At 39.0% G+C, this 17,242-nt stretch overlaps 2 protein-coding genes across 2 annotated transcripts in view; both read right to left on the bottom strand.

Moving 5' to 3' along the window:
- Positions 1-1,222: 1,222 nt before the first annotated feature.
- LOC147176319 (monocyte chemotactic protein 1B-like) lies at positions 1,223-1,945 on the bottom strand. The gene is made up of 3 exons (XM_086074055.1): positions 1,850-1,945; positions 1,545-1,662; positions 1,223-1,456 (listed from the first exon to the last, which is right to left on the bottom strand). Exons 1-3 carry the CDS (start codon positions 1,914-1,916, stop codon positions 1,342-1,344), a joined length of 300 nt encoding a protein of 99 aa, XP_085930181.1. The 5' UTR covers positions 1,917-1,945; the 3' UTR covers positions 1,223-1,341.
- Positions 1,946-9,248: 7,303 nt separating this feature from the next.
- The window catches only part of smpd3 (sphingomyelin phosphodiesterase 3), a 52,308-nt gene continuing 44,314 nt past the window's right edge, over positions 9,249-17,242 (bottom strand). Inside the window, exons 8-10 of the mRNA XM_086073970.1 lie at positions 16,563-16,626; positions 16,083-16,251; positions 9,249-15,283 (exon numbers count right to left, since the gene is read on the bottom strand). Of these exons, the coding sequence (XP_085930096.1) occupies positions 15,182-15,283; positions 16,083-16,251; positions 16,563-16,626 (335 nt within the window). The 3' untranslated portion in view covers positions 9,249-15,181. The remainder of the gene's footprint in view (positions 15,284-16,082; positions 16,252-16,562; positions 16,627-17,242) is intronic.

Genomic DNA, 17,242 nt, shown 5'->3' with positions numbered 1-17,242 from the left:
ACGTCCTCTTCCAAAATGACGCGTAAACTGGTGTGGCTACTCTGTTTGTTTGGAATTTCGGACTTGTGCATATCATAAAAACGTGGCGTCATTTGAGTTCAACCCACTGTCGTTCGCTCAACCAATGAGGTCCAATGAAATCCTCCAGAGCCTGCCCTCTTCTACTACGAGTACAAATCACGGAGTTCTCCAAGTACGAATCAGTTTTGCACCATCTGTAGTAGGGGTGTTCGAAAAAAATCCATTCGGCAATATATCGCGATGTTACAACTTGCAATTCTCGAATCGATTCGATATGCGGCCTAATCGATTTTTAAACATCAATTTTTTTAATGGGAATAATCAACAAAATGTCTTACTTAGAGTTAGGATTCACGCATTAAGCATGGAAGAATGTTATATTAATGGAACATTAAGCCTTAATATTTGATTTCAGTGCTGTTCAGACATGAAACAGACTGCAACCCGTTTGTTAAATGAAGTGGCTCAGTTATAAGCCTGAATTTTCAGATAAATACATTTTCATTCAAATCTTACAGTGTAGATGTTCAAGTTTACTGATTTGTATTTTCTAAATCGGAGTAAAAAAAAATAAAAATCTCAATAATCAATTTATAGATTTGTATCGGGATTAATCGGTATCGAATCGAATCGTGAACTATGAATCGTGATATGAATCGAATCGCCAGGTACAAGGCAATTCACACCCCTAATCTGTAGCGAGAGATTTGGTGCAAAAGTCACGTGATTTGACAGCAGCAGAAAAAATACTTGTGACTCCTAGTGGCTACTTCTTTGACTACAAGTTGTCATTTCTACAGGTACAAATCACGATTTTTACAGGTAAAATTTATATATATATTTTTTTAATACAACTAAAAAAATGTGTACAAGTTACTTTTGCACCATATTTACCTCCATAGAAAAGGGCTACCAGTTTGGTACACACTTCGGAAATAACAAACATACTCCAAATTATTCTGAATGATGTTTTATTGATACTGTAATTATATTCATCACACATCATTGTAAAGACAGTGATAATATTTTACGCGTTAAAAGGAAGGTATCATTGAGTGATGACGCATACAATATTAATGATTTCTAATAAACAATGATTTGACAAGATAAAAAAAAGTTCAGCACTTATTTCTATGAATTTCTGTAAGTGTATACATTTTCAAATGATCTCTTACACAACTTTCTTAGAAAATGACAATTTCCCAGCACTGATAATGGAACAGACCCTCGGGCCACTCATGTGCTCCCTGCAGGCACCATGTTGCTGAGCCCTGGTTCATAATATATCCAATATCCACAAGGTTTGGGGTGTAGTGAAGTTTACAAGGGATTTGTATTTCCTGGGATTATTTTGGCATCAAGATCGTTGATGAGGTTTTTCACCCATGAGGCTGAGGACCTTGCACACATGTGACGACCAAACACGGTCTTCAGCCTGTAAGAATATAGAAACAAGACAGTTGGTGAGGTTTGTGATTCAGATGTGATGATAACGCTATATGTCTTCACAATTGGGTACCGACCTGACAGCAGGAATGGGGCACTGCTGTGGAGTCTTGACATAACTGACAACTTTTTGTGAGGGAATAGGGCTGTCATTGAAACGGTAGCAACAGCCTTTTGGTCCAGAACCCCGCAAACCTACAAAACAAGAGCCTGAAATCAACAACTCAAAGAATACACAACTCAATAGCACATACAATCAATAACACAAGTTAGATAATACTTAATGATACAATCGTATGAGAAGCTGGATTCCTTTTGAGATGGGATCTTTTCTAACTCACAAAATAAATTCAGCATACAGTCAACAGCATCACATTCTTACCTTCACTCAAAGTTACAGCTACTAGCAGCACCACCAACACAGACAGAGTAAGATGAGAAGTCATCATGCAGTGTGTAATGTTTAAAGCTGCTTCAGTTTGTTCTCTCTACTGTGTCATTTAGCATAGTTTGCATCCACATTATATAGAGAAGATGAACTGACTGGGGAAGATCCCAGCTCCATTTTAGGACTTTGTCTCGCTCTGGTTTGTCTCAGGGGGTTTACCGGGATATATGGACTTTTCTTTCTTTGTTCTTTGAGAGTTCATCTCACTTCTCAAAATGAAAAGTCATGGATAAGATCAACAAGGGACTCAACAGGGGCAAAGGAGGAAGTATTGTGTATAAGCTTTCCCAATGTAGTTTCTTTGCGTATGAGTCATAATTGGCTGAAAACAACTTTACTCTCACCTCCTACATGTCACACAGTCACATGGACTTCTGTCGTCAGAGAGTTATATGCAATGGTGTGTGTGCCTATCTTCCGAATAATCTCCAAACATTTACGTTGAATAACAAGAGACCTGTAGTTTTTCAAGGTTAATATAACTTTAATAATTTGTACATGAATGACATCAATACATTTTTAGTTTATTTTTAAGATGAGCCATTGCAGACAATGACTGGCTGGAACCTGTGACATTACCAAATTGTTTCTCTCTGGAGATGTTTTGTCTGTCCTGTTGCCTGTATGTGGTTTTGCTGCCTTCAGTTTGGTCTCATAATAACATGTTGTTTTGGGTTTAGATTACTGAAAATTATTCAGGTTCTTAGAGTTAAAAAAATAATAATTCTGAAGATAACCCAATGCGTTGATGACTATTTTGTTTGCCTTGCAAGTTAAGATGTAAACTGTATGTATGTTTTATTTTAATCAAATTAGTGCACTATTTATTAAAAATAGGTGCGCTGGACCGGCAGCATCTTGCATTAAGCGATAGTCTTTAAAAGTCTCGTTGCATAATTTGAGTTGTCTTAAGAAAGCAAAGTAAACAAGTTCATTTTGGAAGAGAAAGTGACTATTCCAAAGCGGAATTCTTAATGATGTTAATGAAACATCTAATAACCCTCTAATTCAACTGTTGAACTGTGAAATGATCAATCAGATCTTTATAACACAACAGTTAAATTAATCTTCTTGTAATATATTGTTAAATGCCCAAATGAAATGAAAATTAATAACATTTAACAAATTTGTATTTGTAAATATATGTACATGATACTCTAAAAGTATAATTAATTTTGTAGTGTCGTATATTACATAAAATATAACAATTTGTAACATACATGAATTCTCATGCAGCATTCATTCCATAGTTTCAGCTTTGTGTTACATGTGTTAAATGATTTGTCAATCAAGCTAATAATTATTTTGTAAATGAAACAATATATGTTGTTCAGCTCCAAGAAAAAAAAGTTTATTTGTATACAGGCTCAAGGATATTACAAAACAATAAAATCAAATTATTAGAGGCATTTATTACTGATGTCTATTAAAATATGTTGTCATTGGAAACAATAATAACAATACTTTTCACTTTGATAATAGTGGGAATTACAGTGCAATTTAAATTAATGATTTTTTTTTTTGTTATGACAGTGCATGTGTGTAATCTGTATTTGGTTTCAGGGTATCACACATTTACACACATCAGTATCATATGTAAATTTTTATTGACTTTCCCCTTTTGTAAAACCCCCTCCAAAAAAGCAGAACTATTCCCGTTTCACTTCCCAGTTTGTTTTGTCCTGACATTTTGTTGATGTTACTGGATTGCAAACATGCTCTCGCTCTCCAAGTTCCATGCAGAATATATATATATATATATATATATATATATATATATATATATATATATATATATATATATATTCAACAAAATTATCCCTCCATTTTTTTTATTTTTTATTTTTTTTTAAAGAGCTCAGTATTCAGTATCAGTTCATTCGGTAATGTCATCATCATTGCTCTTTTTTTTTTTTTTTTTTTTTTAATATATATATATATATATATACATATATATTTTTTTTTTGTATGTGGGTAATGTCATCATCATTGCTCTTTTTTTTTTTTTTTTTTTTAAATATATATATATGTATACATATATATATATTTTTTGTATGTGGGTGAGTATGTGTATGTGCGTGCGTGCGTGCATGCGTGTATTTGTTAGCTCACCAAAAACCTATTAGAAAAAATCCCATACCGTTCACCTAAACCGAACACCGCCGTCAGGAGACCCGAGGGGACCAAAGAAAACCAAGGAAGGTGAAATCCAGCACCGACCAGACACCACCCACCGGGCCACCCACCAGAATTCTTCCCCAACCCCAGAAACATCTAAATTCCAACAAATCCAAAAAAAATTAAATCAGGGAGACCTCAAGAGACCGAAGGAGAGACTGAGGAAAGGAAGGAAGGACAGACAAAGCCGAGTGAGATCCACAGACACCAGCCTCCACCGATTCAATGACCTGAGGAGGAAGCAGATTGTGTCTGAGTTTCGATAGATGCTGGTGTGGTGGATCTGGCATGCATGAAAATCTCCACTAAAGAGGGGAGCCGTCGACCCCTGCCAGGACAGAGCAAGCGCAACACCTCAGGGCCCCCCAGGCTGCGGCAGCGCCAAAGGACGACCCCCGGGCCCCGCCAGGGCCACCGGCCGGAGAGCAAACCCAGCAGCAGGAGCGCCCCCCACCCCAACACGGCCCGCGCCCCCGACCCAACGCAGCAGGACGGGGCACTGCAGGCCCGCCAGGCACCGCACCGGCCCGCAACCCCCGCACTCCCCACGACCCCCCGCCCCCCATCTACCCCCGCCATCCACCCCAACCCAGCCCCAGCCGCCCCCAGGTCCCCAATCCCCCAGACACCCCCCACCCCCAAAAAACTAGATGGGGGGGGAAGGTGGCAGGGACACGGACAGGGGACCGCAGCACTGCTCTATACCGCGGTCCCCAACCGATGGCACCCCCACACGCCCCCCCCCCCCCAGTTGTGTGGTGCATTAAAATTGGAGGGGAGTTGTAGGGTGAAGACGGTGTTTCCACCCTACCCCACCCCCCCAAAGTGTGTTATGTGCCCTATATGTTTATAAACGTGTATTGTGCAAACCTAGTGTAGTGAGTTAAGAGGAGCGACCAGCGGGGCCCTCCCCAACCGGGCGGGGGCAGGAGGCGCACCCGCCCACCAAGCCCCCACCCACCCCACCGGGACCCCGGCGGGCATATGGGACCAGCCCGGCGGGGCGTTAGGGCTCGCCCTCCGGATACTGGGGCCCGCCCGAGGCGCCAGGACGCCCACCGGAGCGGGGCGGGCACAACACCAAACCCCAGCCACCCCCGCCGGCCCCCGGAGCACCGAGACCCGGGCCATGGATGGAGCCCCCGGCCCAGGGGAGGGGAAGGAAGGCGTACCGGGGAGGGGGAAGGGAGGGGGGAAGGAGACGACAAGAAGGGCAGGGGGCAGCGGCAGGGCCGCAGAGAGAGGGGGAGAGGAGGAGGAAGGGTGACGAGGGAGAAGGGACAGGGAGGCGGAGGACGGGCGGGGAGAGGCGAGGAGGGAGAGGCAGCAAGGGGGAGGAAGGGGGAGGGGAGAGGGAACCACGGGGCACCCCGGCGGCCCACAGGCCCCGAACCGCGTCGCCGGGCCCAGAGCGACGGACCGCGCCGGAGCGGCGCCGCCACAGACACCAGGGAGAGCTCCGCAACGCAGCACCCCCCAAGAGACCCAGGGAACGGCCAAGACGCAGCCGCCACCCAGCAGCCAACAGAGGGGCAGACCCGCCCATGCCCAGCCAGGGGGGGACAGCACCCACAGAATTAACCCACTGGCATGCCGTGAATCCGAATATCAACCCCTAGTGCCCTTCGGAGGCGAATCCGCTTGATCCCGCTGGCAGCAGCCGGGTTCCTGACTATAAAAACACACAACCATTAGTTACAAATTGCCAAATACAGAAACATCAATGCAAGTTATCACGCTGCTGTGGCTCTCGCTAACAGGCAGAATTAAGTAACCAGGTTTAGGTTAAAAAATTCTATATACGTAGACCATGTTTCTTTAAATTTTGACATTTGGCAGATATTTTTTCCATTAAAATGTGATTTATGAGGAGGTTAGACCATTGGTCGATATTCAGAGTTTGTTTATTTTTCCAGTTAACAAGAATTGGTTTTTTTGCGATAGTAAGTGCTACAAGTATAGATTGAAATTGTTTATGTGGTAAGTCAGTTGTTGTTAAGTCACCTAGCAAACACAAGTTTGGAGAGAACGGTATCCTACAGTCCAAGACAGCGGAAAGTTTTTCTAAGACTTTAGTCCAGAAACACATAACCGGAGTACATAACCATAAAGCATGAAAATAAGTGTCTGTAGTGTTTTGTAAACACTGGAGACAAATGTCGGAGTCTGAGAGTCCCATTTTCTTCATCATATATTGAGTAATGTATGTTCTGTGAATAATTTTATATTGGATAAGTTGTAAATTTGTGTGTTTTGTCATTTTAAAAATGTTTTCACAAACTTGAATTCAAAAGTCAGATTCCGGAGCTATAGACAAGTCTGTTTCCCATTTCGAGATGGGTAAAGACGTTTTATCAGTATATGAAAGTAACTTATATATTTTTGAAAGTTTTTTTGTTGTTGTCGGGGAAAGCTTGGTAATATCTTTAGCTAAAACAGGCGGTTGGAGCGTACCCTGAAGTGTTGGAATTTGTTTCTTTATCATACTTTTAACTTGCAAATAATGTAAAAAATTTCCGTTTTTTATTTTGTATTTTTGGAGCAAGGATGTATATGATATAAACATATTATCTGAGAAGAGATGGTGGAGATGTGTAATTCCTTTCTGCTCCCACACACTCAAATAAAACGATTGGTTGTTAATTTGAAAGTCGGGGTTATGCCATAGGGGAGAAAGCCCACAGGGCTCCACTTGGGCTTTTGTAATTTCTAGTGTCTTCCGCCAGGCAGTCAGGGTGGCGGAAATCATTGGATTTTTAAAACAGTTATGTCGCTTAATCGATGTTGTAATAAAGAGTAAATCTAGGAGTCTGAGGTTATTACAATCCTTCTGTTCTAGTTCCAGCCAATAGTTAGTATCTCTATTGGGTTGTGCCCATAAAATAATATATTGTAGCTGGTTGGCTATATAGTAGTGCATAAAATTTGGTGCCTCTAGACCTCCTTTGGATTTATTTTTCTGAAGAGTAGATAGACTCATCTTTGCTTTTTTTTTTATTCCAGTAAAATTTTGTAACGGCTGAGTCCAACAACTGGAACCAGTTAGCCGTAGGTTTAAATGGAATCATTGAGAAAAAATAGTTTATTTTGGGTAAAACTTTCATTTTAATAGTGGCTATTCGTCCTATTAGAGAAATAGGAAGATTATTGCAGCGCTCCAAGTCACTATAAATGCTATCCAGAAGTGGAGTAAAGTTTAAATGAATTAAATCAGTTAATTTGGGTGAGATTTTTATGTAAGTATTTTAAATTACCTATAGGAAATGAGTAGTGTGGGTCCTGGCTTGCAGGGTTCCATGAATTTTCTGTAATAGGTAGAAGTGTTGATTTTGTCCAGTTAATAGAATAATCTGATAACTGTGAGAATTTAGTTATTAAGTTAAATACGTCCCCTAACGAAATAGCAGGCTTTTCTAAATAAAGTAAAATATCATCGGCATATAGATTAATTTTATGTTCTGTTACCCCAGAGTGAATTCCTTGAATCCTTCTTTCCTGGCGTATGGCTAATGCAAGCGGTTCAATAAATATTGCAAATAATAAAGGCGACAGTGGGCATCCCTGTCTTGTGCCTCTCTGTAGAGTAAAACTCTGAGATATAATGCCATTAGTAGTAACAGTAGCTTTAGGAGAATCATATAATACTGACACCCAGTGAATAAATGACTTCCCAAAGCCAAATTTATTTAAAACAGCAAAGAGGAATCCCTCCATTTTCTTAACCGCTTGTCCTCACAAGGGTTGTGGGGGGCGCTGGAGCCTATCCCAGCAGACACTTCGGGCAGTAGGCGGGGTACACCCTGAACTGGTTGCCATCCAATCGCAGTCAACAAAATCAATATTTATTTTTAACAAAGTTTCCTTTTGGCTAATGAAGTGTGTCTTCTGCCCAGATTTAGTCATAACTGTTTTAACTTCCTTATTTCCTCAGTAGAGCTTTGTTCTGCGGATATATCCTCGCCATGAGCGATATCGCTATCTCTGCCAGGTGTAGTCATGACTGAATAACTTCCGCTATTCCTCAAATGGGCTTTGTTCTGTGTTTGAATAGTGTCCTTGAGTATTATCGCATGTCCGGTCAACTCTGTTGAACTGTTTACTGGAAACTGTGTGCTACCGCCCTTCAAGATAGTATAAGAATGTTGTAAGTCCTCTGTAATCTTCGCACTTGTGAGAAGCTACAGCCATTGTCTGTAACTCACTTGTGCCCGGAATATTCTGTAGAAATAAAACCTTTGAAGGAACTGTTCATCGATCTCCAGCCTGTATTCAGATAACCAACATTCTCACTACCCGAAAGAAAACGAACACGCGGAGGAAAAAGCTATCTTCCAACACTAAGAAGAAACAAAAATTAATCTAGGTGTCAATGCAGGCTTGCAAAACAACAACAACAACATCAACAACAACAAAATCAACTAAAGTCTGTTCTGATTAAAAAAGAAACACTTTCCTCCACGTTGGGTGTGCTTCATTTCTGGGTTCACTCAAGTGCTTCGCCAATCTCTCTTCACTCTTTCTCTGCTCATTTGTTCAACCATGCCTGCTTTAATCAAGTGGTTTAAGCAGCCACACCTGTTGGGGTTGTGAGGCATGCTGGGAGATGTCTGGATTAGTTGGCGACCATTTTGCTTTGTGGTCCCGTCTTCTGAAATGGAATGCTGCATCTTTGCGCTATACTGTACCTCACCGTGTGATGCCACAGTAATGTGTATGTGTAGATGTGAGTGTTTACTGTATAGCTAAATATACGTAGTAGGCCTATAAGTAACTGCAAATGTTGCAAGATGAACCCTGAATTCCGTGAACCCTTCTGTGGTTATAAAAAGCGATCTGTTCTTCAATTAAGTAACAACAATCGACAAACACAGTCTGCTTAAACTATTACCACTCAATTATATGCTTTCATAATTTTATTGGAGGCAGTGGGCACAATATAAACCTTAACATTGCAGGCTGGAAAAAGCATGTGAACCTTTAGGATTCATCAGGAGTCAACCAACCTACAGTAGATTACTGTGATGTGATTGGAGGTGTTGGCTAAAGCTGCCCTGCCCAAAAAAAATACACACCAGCCTTGTTTGCTATTCTCTGGAAGTGTTCGAGGATGTAAACAAATAAGCTCTGAAGTACCTACAATTAAGAAATGACGACTTGCATGTTTTCTCTAAAAACCATGATATTCATCATTCCATGTTTAAACAGATTGTCTATAAATTAAGTTCAGCACGTTACTTTCCCCTCATCTGTATGAGCAAGGAAAATCCTAGCATGTTGGCTAAAAATTACAGAAACTTCTGGCATATGTTAGCATTAAACAAGAATGGATGTAATTGGAGGTTACCGTGCAAAACACTGAGTCACTGGTTTGACGTTTGCAAAAGAGCGTTGTGGACATATGATTGAAACCATAGTGGAGTTGTTTAGAAGGAACGCACAACCATCAAAACCTTATTCCACCTGGAAAAATCAAGGAAGGCTCAGGGCTTGAAAACTGCACGCATTGACGGAAAAATGAATTACTCAGTTCACTAAAACATTAATCAGGAAAATTCAAGAACATCTGTCTCCTAATTGCAGCTAAAAAGACAACAAGTGACAGGACAACAATGCGCAGAACAGAAGAAAATCAACAACTTTGTGGGGTGGCCCAGTCAGATTTCTCATAGCAACACAATTGAGATACTGTGGCATGACCTCATCAAAATTGGTTTCAGGCTATTGCTGCCAAAGGAAGCTCACCCAGTTATTCAACCGAAAAGTTCACATAATTTTTCCACCCATCCCTGTGATGTTTGCATGTTGTGTTCAGTAAAATCATGCAAGTGTGGTGACCCACAAGGGAGTGTGCATTCACCCTGACTTGAAGGGAGGGGACCCGGTTCAAAGGGATGATGAACATAAAAGTGTTATTTTCTTCACAGAGTCCTAATCGTTTGTGTGGTATTAGTTACATAAAACTGTGTGACTTACAATAGATGAAGATCAGATCACAGTTTAGGACCAATTTATGCAGAAATACACGTACTTCCAAAGGGTTCTCATACCTGTTTTGCACATGCATACTGTATATATATAACCCAGAGACCTAGACTAAATTGTATTCTAACATCATAATACTGTACAACAAAGCTATGATTAAATGGGTGCATATGAAAAGTACAGGAAATGACAACATTAAAAGAATACAGCAATTAAACACATAGAAGCAGATTTTGAGAGACAATATTTTTTAAGCAAATGAAAACAAACTTTATTAAAGAAAAAAAGCTGTGATTCTTCAGTTACATTACCAAACCAAGCATGACAAAGTAGAAAAGAGAAGACATAAATCATTTAAAAAGATGATTCATTTCAAAAGATTGCAGAAGACAAAGTTAGAAAGGAGAGTGAAGCGAAACATCTCTTCTAATCTGATGACAAGCCTAAAGCTATTTAACATTTAATACAGCTCAGAAAGCGAAAAATACCTGCTGTTGTTTGGCTCACTGCAGGCTAGAAAATATAAATTCCTCTACATAATTGTAAAATGATTTCACAAAGGGGAGAAAAGACATGAGCCCGTTACAAGGCCCTTGAAAATACAGTTAAAAAAAAAATGGAAGTATTGAAGATATGAGGCCAAATTGGGCACTGGCTAAACCCTTGGTAATTGGGAAAAAAAAGAATGTGTCAATCGAGTGAATTCCATGGACAATTTTAGTGGGAATCTACTCCTCAACCCAACTGTAAACTTTATTCCACATGGATTCTTTTGAACCTGATTGCAATGCAAGGCATCATTTGGTGTCTGTATGGAACTATAAAAGCTTTGACCATAATCTAATGTGAACCCAACAGCACAAAGTGACAGTGTGATGAATGGGTCATTGCGTATGTACAAGAGAAGGTTAGTAAAGATGACAAGACTTATGAAATGTCTAAAAACATTTGTTATTGTTGTCATTATCATTAGACAATAATCCTTTATTTAAGGAACTGGTTCTTAACCTGGGTTAGATTGAACCCCAGCCCCACTTGGCCATCATTGGTTATCACAGGTTTTCACGCTACATTGCTTGGCTTATCTGTTCTGCAGGGAATTTGGTGCACTCAGTAGTCTACTTGTGGCTGTTGTGATGGTACGTCGTGTGATTTCTTTAACATTGTAATCCTTCATGCTAACTATGTCAAACAAAAAATGAAAGTAGTTGGACAAATATGTGCAATATGAATTCACGTGTAGCGTATAACAGAACACATGGTGTTCCACAGGGTTCATTTCTGGGGCGTCTGGTGTTTTCATTCTTTCTGCTGCCCCTAGAGTCTATCGTAGTCCCTTCAGACCCGCATTTTTTCTGCTGGGCAAATTATTATTTTTTTTTTTTAACTGATTTTGACTCTTTGCCCCACATAAGAATAACATGGATTTTTTTTATCGGGGGGTTATCTCATGTTTTATTTGTTATAGTGGACGCCAGGATAATATGGCTGTAACATGTTGTAAACTTACCAAGCTTATATGCAAAATTTTTAACATGGAAACTCATGCAAATCAACTTGCAATTGTGATTGGTTTGTTAAGATCCAATCAAACTGGTGGGGTTCAGTACCTCCCAAAAGGTTAAGAACCACTGATTTAAAGATAATTCTAATGCCTGGTGCTTGACTAACTTAATTTTACCCCTTGCTCCTTATTTATTTGGTATCAAAACATACACATATGAACAACATTTTTTGGTACCCATCTGTTAATGAAATAATAATAATAATAATAATAATAATAATAATAATAATAATAATAATAATAATAAAATATTTTGTAATGAAAATTGACCAATGAAAATTGGTTCAACAGAATTATATAAAAATAAAAACTTGATGAAAAAAATTATGGTACTCTTAATTTGTTGAACAACCCTTTGACGCAATTGTGGCAATACCAAGAAATATTTTTTGTAACTTTTAGTGAGACTTCTGCACCTATCAGCAGGTGTTTTGGCCCACTCTTCATGATGAAACTGCTTGCAGTTGTCTGAGGTTTGAAGGGCGCTTTATCCAGATAAAAATTTTCTGTGCCTAAACAATGTTCAGTAAGATTTCGATCAATGCTCATAGAAGACCACTTCAGAATATTCCAGTATTTTGCTCATAGTCATTACTGGGTGTTTTTTTAGCTATGTTTTGGGTCTTTATCCTGTTACAAGATTCATGACCTGCAAGGCTGCAACTGAGACTGAGCTTTCTCACATTGTGCACTACGTGCAGCACATTTCTCTCTAGAATACCATGATAGTGTTTGAATTCCATTTTATGTGCAGAAATTCAAGACACCCTGTGCAAAGCAGACCCACAACACAACAGAGCCTCCTCCATATTTAACAAATAGTTCCAGTTTTGTATCATCTGTCCATAAGGCACTCTCCCAGAAGCTTTTTTGGATTGTCAACATGCATTGTGGCATTTTTCTTTAAAAAAAGTGTTTCAGAAAATGGATGGATGGATTGATTTTCAACAGTGGTGTCCTTTTTGGTCATCTCTCATGAAGTCCACTTAAGCTCAAACAACAATGGATGGAGCAATCTGACACAAGTACAAAGTACCTTGACTTGGAGTTCACCTTAAATTTCTTTAGAGCTATCTGTCTCTTCAATTTGTCATCAATTTTCCAGGGCGGATGGCTAAACTTCCGTGGATCTTATATTTGTGAAAATGTGGAACAGCAGTCACTGGAACATCTTCTTATAGCTCTTACCTTAATATAATTGCCTATAAGACAACTCTCTCCTTTGCTTCATCTGGTCCATGTTCAGTGACTACTTGCCTGTCTCATCATCTTTAAACAGGGCAATTGAAGACACCTGTGATGCTAATTAGAGGAACACACCTTGGTTGAACAGGTCCCTATGGTCAAATGATTTTCAATTTTTTGTAGAGGTACCATTACTTTTGCCTAGGCCTGTTTCATGAGTTTATTTTATTTCAAATAATTCTGCTTAACCATAATTCAAATGCATTGTTTAATTTTCATTAGATTATTATTATTGTTATTATATTTATTATTATTATGTCATTAACAGAAGGGTATGAACAATTTTGGCTATGTGTGTAGTCCCATGACTACTTAACATACAAGGAAAGGTTTGATCCAAGTTAGTATCTTCATTGTTACCAAAGTGATTAAATTATTGTGACACTGAAATATAAGCATTTTGGGGAACTCCCCCACCCCCATTTTGTACATTTTCTTTATATATTAAGATTGTATCAATGTAAATGAAAACCGTGTAAATCGTGCACCCTTAAAGGATCTTAAGGAGTATTAAGAGCAGCCAGGTGGCATGAGTGCATGTTGATCTGATCAGAGCACATTGCTATTGTTTACCACACATTACATTATAAATATGGACATAGTCAAAAATCAATAATCCATAAATTCTGAAATGTCTAAAAAATATGTATGACATGCGCACACATTTGAATCAAAACTTACAAAAAAGTGCTCAAAACAATCAAGCAAACAAGCAAACAAGCAAACAAGCAAACAAACAAACAAACAAACAAACAAACAAACAAACAAACAAACAAACAAACAAACAGGTAGACGGTTCAATGAACAGACGTTACAAATTAAACTTGATTGTTATTGTTCCACAAAATGCAATTCAGAAATCTTTTCCCCTTGTGTAATTAGTATCTCATACACTTACTATAATAAACAGCCAAAAAGAAAGATGACTACTCAAGTTTAAGAGTGAACAAGTGTGTTACTTTAAATTTAAGCAATGGTGTAGTGCGGAGTGCCCCATGCACCCCTCTAATCTCTATTTGTGACATCCTCATAGGCCACATAAGAATATAAATATGAAAGAACTGGGTAAAACCACAATACAGTATTGGAATAGTACTCAAGATGGTTTGTATAGACCCCACATCCTCTTTTCATTTGTCCCAAACCACGGGCCACGTTGAGATAGTAAACCAGGATCTCCGATATGGCTGTTAGAGAATATATGGCAGTGTCAGGTAACATTATCCTGGCGGAGTTTAACATACAGGAGAGCACTGGTGCCCAGAGTACTTGTATATTCTAATAAAAGGGCATATTCCAAAGTCATATCCAAACTCAAACAAGCATGTATCAAGTTACTATATTAAAATTGTAAACGGATGCCATTTTCCATCATGCATCAGCAAAGCTTAAAAAACGCTTTTCTTTATTTCACTTGTCAAAGCTGTAAAACATGCTACAACAATTCAATTGGAATACCCTTCCTCATTTTTATATTATATAGTTATTCATTTAAAAGTGGTTTATATTGTATTAAACAATGATTTGAACCCCCTACAAAACAGTAGAAATCACATTATATTAATTTCTTCCGCAATCTTTGTATTTGTTAGTTGTTAAAGAAGACACTTGTTGAGGTGGGGGTAAGGTAAGGTAAATGACTGAAGTGACCAACAGCCTCTCAGGATAGGAGCATGACTCAGTGACACACATGGTCATTGTCGAACCTAGTAGCAGGCCATTCCCTTATTACCTCCCCCAAGCACAAAACGCTGTAAATAACTACTCAATCATTTCACACAATTTTGTGGAGCTGTGCTGCATGGATCAAGGAACACTGTAATCCAGGAAATGTTTGTGCAGATCTGGATTAAGGTGCACTTTCCCTTCATGCTGTTTGAGTCACGATGGCATAAACGGGCAAATCCACCCTTGAATCAAACTGACAAAATCCTTCCATTTGTAAACCCCAACATCATCCGTGAGTTGCTTGCTAAAAAACAAACAAAAAAAAAACTACTTGTGACAATGTATTCATGGTTGGAGTGCAATAGGAGGGGTGTTGTCCACGGATGACATCAGACACAATGTGTATTAGTGTGCAGGGTGTTCCTATTTTGTACTGTAATTGTCCCAACTCAGTCACATCAGTCTTCCTTTCTTTTATATTATATTCCATATAAATGAGATTATCGTCCGTGTTGCCCACTTAAAATTGTCCTTCAAAAGCTGTTCTTTATCCATAAAACATCAACTGTTCATCTCCGTCGTCCGTCATCCTTCAATGGCAGTATATTTGACAAATGCAGGCGGTCGATCTAAGAGTCTTCCTCCCCTGTGGAGACAGCCAATCGCATGGCCACAGGCAGATGATCCGTCAGGCCAGCCAACTGTGTTACAAAGCTGAACTCCTCCATTTCCTGGAAAAGAAGGAAGAAGATGAGAAGGGAGCAGTCAAAATGATCCTGGCAGATTAAACATTTTTCACGTGTTTTTAAGTGCAAGAATGAATACTAAAACAATGATGTGGTTTATATGGGAAAAAAACACTTAAAATGTAGGCTGTCATTTGTTATTAAGGGCACATAAAATGTACTCAAGTGACATAAATGGAGGTTACAGTCACCATGTTCTGACACAAGGTGGCATCAAGCAGCAGTATGTTCAACATAACATCCATCCATATCATGTTTTAGCTTTTCAAACCCCCAAAACAAACCTTCCAGTGTATTATCCGCCTTATTAGATTTATGACATATTAAATATCTAGTTTCCACTTATGACTAGGAGGACACCAGTTTCCACATTAACAAATTATCTCTTGGAACTGCAGGCATTGTTAAGCAATCATCCCGACTGAGTAGGAGGTGTATTGTTATCTTAAACAAAACAATAATTTAAGATTTAACAAACCAGGCGTCTAATGTGTATGTGTGTGTGTGTGTGTGTGTGTGTGTGCGTGTGTATCTAATTGTATTTGCAAATTTCACTGCAATTGATGCCTTTGAAGGCTTGTGGTTTATTTAAAAACCCAACTCATTTGCTAAAATGCCTTCATTAAAACCATGGCACAGTTGTTTCGCTTGTTAAGAGGCATGCCACATGTGCAACTACCACTGACTACTATTGACCAATAGTGGAGACTTGTTGGGTACACGAGAGATTTGCATAAATAATTCTGAAGACTGATTGTATTATAATATTGTTCCAAAGCCATACCAATTTCCAGTCCTGTTGCAGGCCCTCGTCGCTGTACAGGATGTAGTCAATCCGGCGACCATTGCCTTTCAGAGGAATCTTCCTTCCCTTCTGGCTGCTGGAGGGACAATGGCTTTTACTGGGCGGAAACACCAGGTACTCTTTTCTGCACTCCTCGTTCTCCATCACTCTAAGGTGGCATAAGATGTGAGAGCTGTGTGAAACATTTGATGAACATCTACTACACAGGGGGAAAAACGGTATAAAAGCTGTGATGCTCATTCAAACACAAGAAATGTATTAAATGAAGGTACAATAGTCACAGCAAAATTGAGCAAGTACGTGGGCACTCAGCACTAGCTACAATAAAAATATAAATGCATATTTTATTCACAAAAACAGTACTTATACTAACCTATCTACTGTATTACTCACAGTCATCACTATTTAAAAAAAAATCGTATTGATTTAATCCAATCTTATGACAAAATTTGGACTTACTTTTGTAAGCTTTCCGGAGAACTGACCTCATCATCGTAAAGGCCACTGGGATCCAGCAGTGTACCTTTTCAATTGTAGTGAAGAAACATATTACAATGCTTCAGTATACAAACAGAAAACACATTATCACACATAATCAAAATAAAATGCATTGCTAAGTCATCTTCATTTCAGTATATCACTTAAAAGACACCTTTCATTTAATATGTGTAAAAGACCAACCTAATTTGGTAGTATTTTTCCATTTTGCTCATCCCCTTTAGCTGTTCTTAGATGAACTTCCCTGAATCCCTCAAGGGCACCGAAACAACACACTTCTAAAATTATAGTTTGAATCAGGGGCACATTACTACAGAATATAGAATAAAATGAAAACCCATCATAAACTAGTGTTAACATAACAAGCTGGTTTACACATGGAGTGTGGTTTACAATTGAAAATGGAAATAAGAGTCATTAGACCTTATTCTCATTATACAAATATAAGCCTTGAAAGCATTTAGAATATAACAGACTTCAGCATAATCCAGCACAACTAATTAATGCTAGTTAATTTTTATTTATAGAACATCATGGAAATTTAATCAGATGCCAATTCCGGGTTTTCCATTTAATGAAATGCTAATAATACATACTGCTTGTGCCACTGTGTATTAAGTACAAAGTAGGACATGGGCGGG

Source organism: Leptonotus elevatus, chromosome 4 (genome assembly GCF_054856555.1).
Source record: "Leptonotus elevatus isolate MCC_2025b chromosome 4, RoL_Lele_1.0, whole genome shotgun sequence".
In the NCBI taxonomy this organism is placed as follows: domain Eukaryota; kingdom Metazoa; phylum Chordata; class Actinopteri; order Syngnathiformes; family Syngnathidae; genus Leptonotus; species Leptonotus elevatus.
Note: the sequence above shows the minus strand (reverse complement) of the source record. Positions and strands in the feature narration are given on the sequence as shown.